Here is a 14,107-nt window from a genome sequence, read left to right as displayed (position 1 = left end):
GAAACCATTACATAAATTTTAATTGCAACAGAAAAACTATTTCCTGCCTACACATTGTATTTGTTTAATGTCAGTTTCTCTTATTGTACCAATGAAATGCCATATTCGTATTCAGAATCTGAAATAGTGACAAAATCTTCTGAGGATCTAAAGCTAGCTAGCTGCTTTAGCAAAATAAAAGAATGCCTGTTGTGTTGCAGGTATGACAATGAAACAGCTCACCAATTTACTAAAAATCTGCCCACAGACAATATTGCATAGCTCAGCCTTAAGGAAACTTGCTTTTCTCACTCATGAAGAAATTGTCACCGCATCAAAGTCAGTGAGAAACATACACTGACTTCAATCGAGTGCACGGCTAAGAGATTTTCAGGACTTCCATTATGCTTTAAAATTAAGGTTATTCACATGCATTCATAAATTGGAAACCCTTAGCAGCAGGAAGGCTTAAAGCAACAGTTGTAAGTGAAAAATCCAAAAAGAACATGCTGCAGTTTGAGATTAATACATTACTCACAAAAAATATAATTTTGATTTAAACGTTTGTTTTTTTCCCTAGCACGTCTAAATCTCAGATTTCTTCCACTGTCACAAAGCACTCCTAGAAATGCAGACAGAATCTGCGGACTGAACTAAAGGACAGCTTCTCAGAGTCAGAACCACTACTTGTTTTGAAACTACTCCTAAATGATTATTATCCACTTAAAAACATAAACTTTAGCCTTGTAGCATCTCTACAATCATTCACAGTACAAAAACAGAGGTTTCTAGTTTCTGTGTGTACTTACCAAAATAAAGGATTGTTTGTCTCTCAGTTTTGTTTGTAAATGTTTTATTAAAAAAAAGCTTTTAATGCTATTAGTCAATACATGTGTAATAATACTTAATAAAGTATCACGTCGTAGTAGGTATTTTGGATTCAGGAATGTCATGGTTTTAACTAATTTTTCAGAGCTCTGTTCTGCTCCAGTCTCTTCTAAAATGTCATTTTTCCAGAATTTAAACAAACTCATTCTTTGTCAAGGTACGTCATCCTTAAGGCCTTGCAAACTTTTTAGAGTGATTGAACCAAAACAAAGAGAGAGCTCGGCTTTCTTGATCTGAAGACCACGTTGCTCTTGAGCTTAAAAAGGTGCCTGCGGTTTTCAAGCAGTTAGTGGCAAATCAGCAAGAAAGAAATCAGAGGAGAAGAAGGGGCACTTGGAAATCAAGACAAGTAAAGTGCACAGTTATACTGTCCGAAATTGTATTAATCTGATCCAAAGAACCTATTGGACTGTGGATATTTAATACAATTTGGCTTGCATGGAACATACAATCACAATCGGACAGAAGGATTTTCTTTTTCTTCCTGAAGTCATCTACAGGATTTATTGAATTCAATTTTCAAGGGTGGCATACTGCAGCTCTTTGGATATAGATTGGTTTCTTAAGTCCACAAAAACATTGGAGAAGTGGGGAAAGGTGTGGAGGGTTGCAAGGTGTCCTTCTCTGTTTCATTTAGATGCCAGTACTCTCCAGTTCCCCATCCTCCAGCCCTAATGCAGCGTGCGACCTAGAAATCATAAAGAGTTTCTCTTTATTTGTGTACTGTCTTTGCGTTTGCTGAGATTGCTCCCCCGTTTGTTCTCTGCTGGTAGCCTTGAGGGGGTCTGTCTTCTCAACTGGTTCCTTCTCACAGTCCTGGATTTTACTGGCTGGGATGTTGGCAACTGACTCCAAGGAGGTGCCAGCCTCCTCCAGGTGGCTGTAGCCCTTATTGCTGCTGGAAGGATCAGACTGGGAGCTCTGAGAGTCTGTCCTGGTGACGGCAGGGGGAGTGGAGGGGGGTGAACCCCCCAGATCCAGAGATTTGGAGTAGCTAGAAGATGCCTTTGCCAAGAGGCTGGTGTCCATGCCCCTGCTGACAGCTGGAGACCGAGGTGGCTCAGGGGAAAGGGGACGCCTAGCATCAGGCAAGCAGCTGGTGCTCTGCCGCCTCAGAACCAGCTTGTGCCTCCTTGTCCCGTAGCCTCCCCCGACGTGGCTGCTGCTAAGGTCAGTCAGGCTCAGCTCAAACTCCCCCCGTGGGATCTCCCGGGCCCCTCGCTCACCAGGGGGCCTCCGCCAACCTCCCCCTCCGCCACTCTGCGCCAAGGGCAGAAGGGTGAAAGCACTCAGTGAAGAGCCAACGATGGAGCTGGCCGTGCTGCGCTGGCCCCAGCTCTCCGGTGGGCTGCAGGGTGGGCTGGTGAAGGCGCGGCCAGCAAGGGCTGCACGCTCCCGGTAGATGCTGTACACGGCCTCGGCCAGGCTGGGAGGCTGCGGTGGGGTGCAGAAGGAGGAACGCCGTGGCGAGGATGCCAGGTCAGGGGGAGAAAGGGAGGCACCCAGCCCTGGTGGCCAGGAGCTCTTGGCCAGCATGGCCGTGGCACCCAGGCCTTCACCACCAGGCTTTAGCTCCAGGCCCCGGGACTGCACGTAGTTGACAAAGCCGTTGAGAGGGGCTGAGGCCGGGGTACCTCCGTCCTTTGCCCGCAGGCTGTGGGCATCGATAACAGTGGAGTAGAGGTCACGCAGGTTGATGATCTTGGTCTTCTTGTCACGGTTCTCGTGCAACACTGCATTGGCACAGATGAAGAGGAAGATGCCGATACCCATGATGAGGGGGCCCAGCACCTTCAGCTTGTCTGAATGCAGGTAGCTCGAGAAAAGACGGAAAAGGAAACCCACGGAGGCCTGGGGGGATGAGGAAGTGGGACGGGACTGCGGGAACCCCCGGGTGGCAGCGGTGGTGGAGGAGTTGGCTCTGGGGGGTGACTCCAGAGGGATGTCTGCTTGTGCCCCTTCCTGGCTGCGGGAGCGGTTCCTGGGGGTGCCACCCTGTGGTGCCAGGTGTCTGCCCCCGCTGACGCCACCTTCTCTGTATACCTGGCTGGGCTTGGGCCAGTAGCCCACCACCGCCAAGGCGATGCCCACTAGCAGTACCAGGATGCCACAGAGGGCGATGAGCCCCGAGAGGGAGCACAGCTTGAGCTTGCCTTTCACCACCACCACATCGTTCTTGCGTTTCTTCTTGGTCTTACGTTTGCGTTTGGGGGCTTGGCTTTGGGGTCGCAAGGGGTCCTGCTTCCTAGCTGAGATCCTCAGGAGGCCTCCAGTGGCGATCATGGCTGGCTACCCAGAGCACTGCTCCCTACAGCCGCTCCAGCTCCTGCAATAAAAAAAAAAAAGAGAAAAGGGTGATGACTGAGGAAAGACCCACAGCACAACAGCTGCTACTGTTTCCTGTTTATCTTTCAACCTCCTGATAGTTAAAATCCCCAACAAATGGGACAGGGGATGGCACCAGCAGGCTGATCTCCCTTGTCCATACAGCTCCTGTGTGTGATAGAGACTGGCAGACCCATGAGACAGACAGTTAAGCAACTCTGGGAAGGGATGCAACCATGTGCCCCACTAGACCCTTGGCAAACAGCTAATTAATTTATTTATACTTCAGGAAAATGATAGATGGGGTGGTACCTGCCGGTGTAAACAAAAAAATGATCCTGCTGCTCTCAGAAGAAGCTTGCAAAGCACCAGGATTCAGAGGCGGCTACCAGCTTCCCTACCCTCGAGCCCCATTCCCATGGGGTCAGGTTGTGCTACACGGCGACTGTGGTTAGTGATGTCATGCAGGGACTGGATTCGAGGGGAGGAGGGAAATAAAAGCAGGAAGGCAATATATTTGATCTACGGATACCACTTATTTTATTACACTACTTGCATGTTGCTGTGGGGAAAGGGGAGGGTTAAACATATTGCTTTGCTTGCCTTTCCTAAATAAGTGGCAAAGGAATTACTGTGAAATGCACAAGGGAAACATTTGAATACCAGAAAGCGGTGCCCTGTCAAACTTTCTTCCTAGCCATTTCCTTTGCATTCGATCTGCAACATTACAGAGATCCATCTCCTGCCTGTGGTCGGGGAGCATCAGGACGGCCGCCTGGTTTGGGAACATGTGCGATGCTCAAGGTAAGTGTTATGTAACCCTGGCCAGCTCCCTCCGCCTCCAGAAAGGGGAGATGGGGGCTGGCAGGTACGAGATGGCATGTCACGTCTTATTAAAGGAGGAGCGAACCCCTGTGAATCACCTGGGGGAAACAGCAAGGGTTGCTTGTAGAGAAACTGGCAGGGGACTAAACAGCTAGCATTTATGGCTTTCATTTCCCTGGACCATCAGGAGTCGTCTGCATGTCCCAGTGATCTGAGCTACAAAATTCACCATGGAGGAACAATTCCTGCACCGTGGCAATTCTTTTTCCAGAGAATCCTCCTTCATGCTACCGAGAAGGTTCCCCTCCCCCCTTTCTCTTTTTAGCTATTTTTTTTTTTTTTTTTTTTTTTTAGGGAGCAAAAGATAACAGCACCAAATATAATCTGGTTTATAAACTTCTATTCATTGCATTGAAAGATGATTAAGTAAGCACTTAAAAAAAAGTACCGTGTCCCTTTTCAGCTTTTAAATCTCATTTATTTTCCATTCCCAGATTTGCCACGTATGCAATAATGTTGTGTCCCATTTACTCTGTTCGTATTTTCCCTGGAAAAGAAGGGTGTTGTTGGCGAGGACATTGTTAAATTACTCTCTGAGGCATTACATACTCAAAACAAAGAGCAGAGACTTGCCTTCTCGTTCCTATCACTGAACTATTCACTTAAAAAAAAAAAAAAAAAAAAAAAGGGGGAAAAAAGGCATTACTTATTGGAGAGGAGTGTGATTACCGGGGCATGATTTGCTTTAATTGCCGGTTCGTTGATCCTATTCTTCCTAGTGCCCCACTAGACAGGCGCTTTTCTCCTCTACGACGACAAAACCAGATGGCAAGCGTTTCAGAGCAGCTTTTGCAAACCGGCAGCGCTCGGCACTTAGTTTTTTTCCGATTTACAGAAAGAGCGTAGAGCATCCTACGACCCCCGGCCATTACCAGCGGTCGCAACACAGCGGAATAACCCAGGGCTCGGGGAGACATCCCGGAGCTACAGACCGCATCGCTACGAACCAGCTGCGAGCTCCGGGCACCGGCAAAGCGCTGCCGGCTCCTCGCACGAGTCCCCGAGGACCGCTCGGTGCTTGGGCTGGGCGCTGCAGGGCTACCCCAGAGACAGTTTTAACGCCGAGCGAGGCGCTGCGTTGGCCGGGGACCGCTTTCAGTCCGGCCGAGGGGCAGAAAGGGGAGGCTCTGCGGCGTTAAAGGGCTCCTGCTGCCAAACCACCTGCGCCCGGGGGGCTCCGGCGGAGAACCGGCAGGAGGAGGAGGGGGGGACGCGCTCACTTACCGAGGAAGACCGGCGAGGAGTCCGCGGCCAGGCGGCCACCGCGGGGAAGAAACTTTCCGGCCCGAGCGGGCATCCCCGCGCGGCGCCCGCCCCGCCGCCGCCGCCGCCTCACGGCCCCGGACGGGCGGGCGGCGGGGCCGAGGGGGAGCCCAGCGCTCGGCCCAGCCCCGCCGCCGCCGCCACCACCACCACCGGCACCGCCGCCGGCCGCCTCAGGGAGCTCGGCGGGAGCGCTGCCCCCTCGCCATGCCGCATCCTTCCCGCCGCGGGGCCGGCCCGGCCGAGCCGCCGCCTCCTCCTGCGCCGCCGCGGGGCTGCCGGCCGGCCTCGGGGCCGTTGCTAGGCGACGGAGCCGTGACACAGGGAAATGGCCGCACTCCGGCCGCCGCCGCCGCCCCCCCACCTGCGCACCTGCGCCCGCCCGCCGCGGCCCTGCCCTCGCACGCCACGCCCCTAACGGGCACGCCACGCCCCTAACGGCCGCGCCCCTAACGGCCGCGCCCCGCCCCTAACGGCCGCGCCCCGCCCCAACGGCCCCGCCTCGCCCCCCCCCCCCCCCCGCCATGTCGTGCGTGCCCGGGCGAGGCGCGCCCGCCGGATTAGATGGGCTCAGAGGGGTGTGATTATCCCAGTCCAACAGCCCAGGGCTCTGCCTCGCCTCATAGCCTTCATAGAGTCAGAGTCACAGAATATCCCCAGTTGGAAGGGACCCACAAGGACCATTGAGTCCAACTCCTGGCTCCACACAGGTCTGCCCAAACATTCAGACCATGGTTAAGAGCACGGTTCAAACACTTCACAGAATCACAGAATCACAGAATTTCTAGGTTGGAAGAGACCTCAAGATCATCGAGTCCAACCTCTGACCTAATGCTAACAGTCCCCACTAAACCATATCCCTAAGCTCTACATCTAAACGTCTTTTAAAGACTTCCACTTCTTAAACTCCGTCAGGCTTGGTGTCCTGACTACGTCCTGGGGAGCCTGTTCCAGTGGATGACCACCCTCTCACTGAAGAACCTGTTCCTCAAATACAGCCTGACCCTCCGTTGTTGCAGCTTGACACCATTCCCTTGGTTCACATCACTAAAGAGAATAAACTGGCGCCTGCCCCTCCACTCCTCCTCATGAGGAAGCTGTAGACAGAGGTGTCTCCCCTCGGCCTCCTCTTTTCCAGGCTGAACAGGCCAAGTGACCTCAGCTGCTCCTCATACATCTTCCCCTCTAGTCCCTTCATCCTTCTGGGCTTTGCCATGTCTCCGTTTCAGAACATCATAGTGGGGTGGAAGTGGGAAGACTGCACTGGTGACGTCCCAGTGACCTCGTGGCATGCTGTCCCGCCTTTGGTTGCAAAATACTTACCCTGAACAGGAGGGAGAGTGTGCATCTCAAGTGACAATACAGTGGTTTTGAAAGGAGAAGTGGCAAATACAGTAATATCACAACTTCTTTTTCCCCTCAAGTTTGCAGGAATGACTAGGAAGTCAGCCAAGAAGCAGATGAGATGATGAGGAGAGTAATAAAGGAAGAAAGATGAAAGTCACAGCTAAGATGTGTCAGTGGTGTTACACTGGATCTCGCATTTTCAGTAGAGACCAGGAAACAATATTCTCTTCTGAGCACCTTCTTGGAAATTCTGATTAAATCGAAGCCACATTAAGCTGTCGCATAAGTGAGATATAATCTCGCATGTCCCGTCACACTGCTTCTCATATTTATAAGAAAAGACTGCTGTTGATTGCTTTAGTAGAGTCTTGTTAGAGGTCCACTGTGAGACTGAAAGGCAAATCTCAGGCAGGTATCTCAATAAGTTAGAAAACTCCTCCTGTAAAACTTGTGTTTGCTCCCAACATTAATTGCCTGTTTTGCAGCGGTGAATAGGCCAAACCCACTTTTTTTTGTAAGTGGTCTGGGATTACTATTGAAGTTGGAGTGTGATCTAGCCCAGGCCAGAACAGCCCTCTTCTACCTCTGCTTGACCTCTTGCATGGGAAGACTATGCTGTGTGTAAAAACCTGCCAGAAACTGAGACAATTTTTATGGTTTAAAATAGTGCTGCTTTAAAAAAAAATAGTTCTAACTGAGGGTGGAAAAAATGTAGGAGAGATTATGAATATTCAATTAAATTGTATATATTCCAGCCTCAACAATTCTGTGATTCTGTGAATTTTAATCCAGACTGTGCTATTGCATGTCTTTCACCCCAACCATCAACGCCTATTTTGAGAACAAACAAATCCTAAAGCTGCACATATGCATTTTAATCTCAGTTGAAGTCTGTCTCAGCAGAACCACTTGGGGCACATTTCTTTTAGTACATATATAACTTTTGTTTATGCAACAGGCTTGAAATTTAAGATTTATTATTTAAGAACTTCTTATAAAACTGTGCTTCGAACACTCTCGTTGAACCTGAGCCTTCTGACGTTCGGTAATTTGCTTTGTGTTCAGCCCAGACTATCAGAGAAATCCAAACATATCACATCTGTTTCCACTGGAGACCTGTATCCTATCAATAATGCAGCATCATCAGACTCTCCCTGAAAAGCTCCTGTGTTAGAGAAAGAGGGAGAATGAGAGCGAGTTTTTAAAGGGCAAAGAGCTCTTTTCCCTATCTGAGTCATATTTTCTATTTCTGTCAAACTAAACCATTCTATTTAGCTATCTTTTTTATACAATGGCCTTTCCATATTTTCATTGCTAACGTTTTGAGTGATTAGGCTATCATCACGTTCACGGTTTTCAAATTACTCCTAGCAAAATTTGCTGTAGGTGAGTCCAAATCCTGGGGGGAAAAAAAAAAAAAAAAAAAAAGAAGAAAAAAAAACCATATATATGTTCTTGGATGAAAAGCTGCTGAAAATGTTGTTAGGCAGCAGCTAGCAATGCAGACTTAATTTGCTCTACATCATAAGGATCAGTTCTACAACGTCAGAGTGAATCCCTTAGAGCAAGTTACCATGCTGTGTTACATATCCTTATGTATCCTGCAGATTCTTCTTGTTGTTTTAACAAACACATTGGGAGCTTTAATGAAACATTTATTTTATTTTTAATTGACATGGATTGTGTGCTCCCAGGAGCAGAATGGTTGCAAAAGACAGCTTTCCTATCGGTCTGATTTACTAGTTGCCTGAGTTAATTTGTAACTCTCTCTGCAGTATTTGGATTGACTACTGAGCACTTCTGGCAGGCTCAGCCCATGCCTTACCCTTATATAACTTTCTACGTGATGCTACTTACCATTAAACTGTGATGTACCTACATAATTATTAGGAATTTTAAAGAGGTTATTAGAACAGGATTTCCTTTCTCCATTCACCCCTCTTCCTCTCCTTGCCTTGCCTTTTTGTCTTTTTTTCCTCTCCTCTCCTCTCCTCTCCTCTCCTCTCCTCTCCTCTCCTCTCCTCTCCTCTCCTCTCCTCTCCTCTCCTCTCCTCTCCTCTCCTCTCCTCTCCTCTCCTCTCCTCTCCTCTCCTCTCCTCTCCTCTCCTCTCCTCTCCTCTCCTCTCCTCTCCTCTCCTCTCCTCTCCTCTCCTCTCCTCTCCTCTCCTCTCCTCTCCTCTCCTCTCCCTGTTTAAATATATAAAATCACTATTTTTTAAGCATACACTTGTTTTTATTAGGTTGATTGAGCATAAGATGGTAACCTTCATGTGGTCCTTCTTGGAAAGTGCTTCAGTACAACCATGCCATCAATTTTAGTGTATCCACTTGAATAAGTTCCACTCCAGGCTGGCTGGATATGTCAGCTCTAATGCAGGAGATTTGTAGCCAAGTTAATATATCTCAGCATTCAGCAGGCCTAAGGTCCAAAAATGATTCAAAGGACAACCTAAAGTACTTGGTGTACTTACATGAAATACTGTAGCATCTATGGGTTCTAGCCATGGTCCAGGAGTTCCCGGTGCAGAGAGCTTACAAAACCAAAACAGAGAGCAGGCCCTTACATGATATACGTGCAGTTTGGGCACCAGATGAAAAGGATTCTTTGAGGAGTGCTATTAAAAGCACAAGAGAGAGACATATTGCACAGACTTCAGGTTTTCCTCAGTGATTTATCTTCACAATTTCTCAGACACAGAGAAGTCTTGAAAGGTCATTTCCACCTCAACTTCCATCCAGCTACCAAGCGGAATGGTTTCCAGTCATAACAGTGGCTCTAACCTGAAAGCACATTTTAATTTTAAATTGCCTTAGCTAATTTATTACGTTAATAAAAATAAAAACTGATGTACATTTCGTACATGTGCTTCAAAGTATTTTGTGCTACATGGCAAGGTTTCCTGAGTCTGTGTTGCTGGAGTTCATAGCCTTGTCTTATGCAATAGGTAGGAAGGTTCCAATAGCATCACTCCCAGCCTGGGCACTGCTCTCAAAGTATGTTCCATCCTATGTTAGCCCAAATTTTTTATTTTTTATTTTTTTCTATTAGTTTGTTTCCCATGTCAGTGGAGATTCTGATTTGATTAATGGTGCAGATTCTGGTATAATTAGTGATGATTTGATAACTGGATAACTGATGCAGAGGAGAAGAGCAGCACAGTGAAGGAATTACGAGAAATCATCCTCACTGAGAAAATACATGCTTGAAATCCTTACAGACCTGCATCAAACATAGTGCATCCCCATTGTTTATTAGATTCATCTGGCTTATTTGATACACGGTAGAATCAGAGGCAACTTTTCTTTTCATTGTGCAGCAAGCCTGAGTCTAGATAATCCACTGAGAGTGAACGGCAATTTGCATGTCTGCTCTTCTTTCAGAATTAATTATAGCAGAGATACACATTACTGGGAACATTCATCAGGGTGAAGGAGATACACAGACATGAGATCTGGTGATTGAAAGGTAAAGGGAATTAATATTTTAAGATGAACAAGTGTTTTTCAAAAAAAAAAAAAAAAAAAAAGAATTACTAGTTTATCTCAATTCAGTTTTTATTGACAAATGAAATGTCTGTGAGTAGATTTTTATTTTTGAGACATTAATGACACTTGCCACTTTATAAATATGTATATTTTTAATTGACATCTTGCAGAAAGCTTGAAAATAGAGGAGACAATGTTAAATTCTCCTGGGTATGTTGTGACATGTTGCAGGAAATCTGTGATAGTCGCACCCTTGGGTTATGAACCATGCTCAGGGGCATATGCCACTCAATTGCTTTTAAATGTTCTGTGCATGACTTCTCAGCCAGCTTAAAAAGAAGTAGGAACCATTCAACCATAGTATTTGCTTTCACTTTTGATTTGTTGATGTGAGACAACTGCAAACACATACACCTTTGTGCTATTATCCGTGGACACAAAAACACATCATAAAGGCTAGTCATGAATACTTCCCAAAGGAAAGACCAGTGTAATATTTCCTCCAAATCACTGAAATATATATATATATTTATTTGGTGTTGTTCCCCCTTTGCTTACCCCATTGCTCTACAACATAAGCTCTTTGAGATGAGGTCCATTCCAAAATAACTTGACCCTAGTTGCAGTAAGATATCTGTCTACAACCATTTCATGATTAGCAGCTCCTTATTGTTTAAACATTTTGGTGACAAGTTGAGGGTTTATAGCAAATGCTCTGGCAGACATGAACATCTGTTTTATAAGACAAGTTTATAAAATAGCTTATTTCATCTTCAAACATCAGAAATAGTATTTTGAATCAGTGGGACAGCACTTGTCCATGAGACAGATAATAAAAGTATAATGGACAGAGCGTTGGAAAATGTTTTTATTGTCAGTGATATTAAAAATAAATTACTTGCATAGCAAAGCACTTGTTGTAGGAGGTGAACAGTAGAATATACCAGTAACATATGGGTCCCACTGTTTTTTTTTTTCTTTTTGTTTGTTTGTTTTTTCCCTTCCAGGCCAGTAGATGCTAGAGAGATTTTTACCCTTGGTAACTTAAAATTGTAGGTGTTCAAAAATAAACTTGATACCAGCATCTTTGCAGCTTCGTGTGGGGATTTTTCAACAAGGAAAGGGTGCTTGTTCCTTTTGTCTGCGTTGCTCATTGCAAGTCCTGACATCAGAGAGTTCTGGCAATGGGATGGTCTCAGGGAGGAATTTTGGGCAGTTTGCCTCCTCCACACAGGGACAGGACATCCATGCAGTGCTGAAAGACCTGAACTAGTCAGCCACCATGAGCAGTCACAACAAGCAGGACTAGCTAGCAGATTTCTACATTTGTAATCATTTCACTGTTTCTCCATCTGTTTCTTGTACGCACCTGCTGCTTCTCAGCATATCTTCAGACTGCCGGGGAGCAGGGCTGTCTTTTCATTACACAGAATGCACAATGACTATGTTAGTTGGGGGAATTCCTGACTGGTCTGGTGAGACACTAGAACAATGCAATCAAGCATAATCACACTTGTAATTAATAATAAGATGATTTGAGGCAATCTGCATGAAAGCACAGTCTATCAGTCAGGAGAAAAAGACTGATTGTGTCTTTCCTATTAAAAGAAAGATTGTCACAGACCGGCACTTACTAAATACTTACATGCTTGTGCAGCTTGATAGGTGTCTTTGCCCTACATTATTAAGGGATTAACTTGGCATTTTATACATGGAAACTATTGCAGTATCCTTTTATGTGCTGTCGAGAGATTAACCCAGTTTTTGAACCTGTCTGTTTTCTGTTTGTTTTGTTGATTTATTTATTTTTTTCCTTTCCCCCATGACCAGTCACATTTTTTTTTACTGTACACTGGACATCTAATCATCACTGTGAAAGGGCCACAAGCTAATTGAGATTATTCATCCAGTAGCAATAGGTTTTATGGACTGTTAACACTATTTGTCACAACACTGATGAATTGTGAAGGTCCTTAAAACTCCATGCTTCACTGCAATCACCTTCAGAGTGATGCAAGATCTGCTTAGAATCGAGGGTGAGATTTGCCCAAGATTTAATGACACATTTTGGCAACATAAAGGAAGCCAGAAAACATATGGAGACTCTGATGGAGGAACCCTTGGGTTGCCAGAAGACAACAGTCATCTTGTTTCTGACAGCTCTTCACAGTTTCTCCCTGGGGAAAGGAAGTTGGGGTAAAGTCAAGAGCATATCTTGAATACTCTAGATACTGTTGCTAACCAGCGTAGGTGTGAACAGCCTACTTTCTTACTTCTGAGAGGAACTAAACCCTTTTCAGGCTGTGAGCAGCACCAAAGTGAAATGTAGAATTATTTGAGCTCTGCCACACTCCAGATCCAAGTGTCAGAGTCAACGTGCTGATATTTTCTCTTCAGTCACACTTAAATTGTGTTTTAAATTATCTGGAATGAGAAACATAGCAAAGAATATTTTCATAGCAATATTAAAACAATGAAAATTGCCTTAAGTTGTAGAATGGTGATTTAATGGTGATCAGTAGGTACTAAATCTTAAAAATAGCCAGAAAAAAAAAAAAATCAAAATATGAACTTGAACTCTTCAGTTAAATGACACTTAGGCACTCAGACCACAGGTCATTGTTTACTGAATACAATTAATAACATTTTACAAGGAGGACTTGATCGTTATTCCTTTGATTTCATGGCATATTGTACCTCTATTTTGATTTTGAATGTTAATGTTACAACATTCAGCTATGTTAGTCAAATGCCTCATATTACACTCATATTACACTAATCATTCTTAATCTGTTTTGTAACTTCAAGGGTATCAAGCTGTATAATAATAATAATTTAAAAAAAGAAAAAAAAAAAAAAGTACAGCTTGCTAAATTGCTTTTCTACATTGATAAAAGTAAACTGAATTTGAAGAATGAGGTAGATCTATGGAAACATCCTGGTTTTGCCCAAGTCAGTATATTCTCAGCAGAAAGCCAATAGGTACAGTCTTTTCTCTACTGTAGAAAATGTTTCCCTGAAGAGTGAAACAGAATAAATGAAAAGGGATTCACAACATTATGTTTGCTTGCTGTTCCTTTGCTTTCATTACCAAATAATTATGTCTCCTTAAATTTAAGCAGGAAAAAAAAATAAGGGAGCCATTTAATTATGCATCTATAAGGATGTTGCTTGCTCTAATCTTTTCAACACTCCCACTGGGGTAGGCTATGACCTGGTTAATCTGTACATCTGAACCAAAGTCAATTAACTTGCTATGAAATTTCACCAGAGACAATGAAACTAAAATCTGCCCTGCAGTTGCAGTGGGATTGGACATGTGAATAAAACAACTAGGCTTTGGCCCCAAATATCAAGCACTAACTCTACTGTTCATGGAGCAAAGTAAGAGCTTTGGGAATCTCTGTAAGCTTAGGCACTCCTAAAAAAGCACAGATATCTTAAGCAGGAAGAAAATGCACACCTCATCTTGTGATGCAGAACATTGCTGATTTGCAGCCTACGTTTATATCTGTAGTTATTTTTAGGCAGTCATTTTGCTGAGTTTTATTTGTAGATGCTAATACATAATAAGGCAATTGTGCTCTAAAGCAATCAAAAAAAGCATAACCTGATTTTTTTTATTTTTATTTTTATATTTTTCCTGAAATTTATTAGTGAGTAGATTGGCCTATTCACCGGGAGGATGGGAAGGACCTTTTCATGTTCTTCTTTGTCCTTGCTTATTGGAGTATTTTGGGAATGAAATGATACTTGTTAGGTACAATGGTTACAAAGCCTCAACTCCTCCCTTTATTACACATTTTTTCCTTTGAATGCTTATTACTTGTGCATAGCCAGGAGTATGAGGATCACAGATGCATTAAATGCTATTTATTTAGCTTTAAATAGAGCCAATCAGAGCTTATGAAAATATTAAACATATTTCCAAATA

General features: G+C 44.7%; 1 protein-coding gene across 2 annotated transcripts; it reads right to left on the bottom strand.

Annotated features, from left to right (window-relative positions):
* Nucleotides 1-815: 815 nt before the first annotated feature.
* On the bottom strand, nucleotides 816-5,691 carry TMEM200C (transmembrane protein 200C). 2 transcript variants are annotated; one of them, XM_084507507.1, is made up of 2 exons: nucleotides 5,302-5,691; nucleotides 816-3,193 (listed from the first exon to the last, which is right to left on the bottom strand). In XM_084507507.1, the coding sequence occupies exon 2, from the start codon at nucleotides 3,148-3,150 to the stop codon at nucleotides 1,501-1,503; it is 1,650 nt and encodes a 549-aa protein (XP_084363633.1). In that variant the 5' UTR covers nucleotides 3,151-3,193; nucleotides 5,302-5,691; the 3' UTR covers nucleotides 816-1,500. The 2 variants fall into 2 exon arrangements, with proteins under 2 accessions (XP_084363633.1, XP_084363634.1); XM_084507508.1 differs by lacking the exon at nucleotides 5,302-5,691 and adding an exon at nucleotides 3,856-3,919.
* Nucleotides 5,692-14,107: the final 8,416 nt, after the last annotated feature.

Source organism: Aythya ferina, assembly GCF_964211825.1.
Source record: "Aythya ferina genome assembly, chromosome: 2".
In the NCBI taxonomy this organism is placed as follows: Eukaryota; Metazoa; Chordata; class Aves; order Anseriformes; family Anatidae; genus Aythya; species Aythya ferina.
Note: the sequence above shows the minus strand (reverse complement) of the source record. Positions and strands in the feature narration are given on the sequence as shown.

Excerpts from the sequence above, each read along its gene's own strand:
- TMEM200C (XM_084507507.1), bottom strand. The coding sequence starts at position 3,150 with ATGATCGCCACTGGAGGCCTCCTGAGGATCTCAGCTAGGAAGCAGGAC.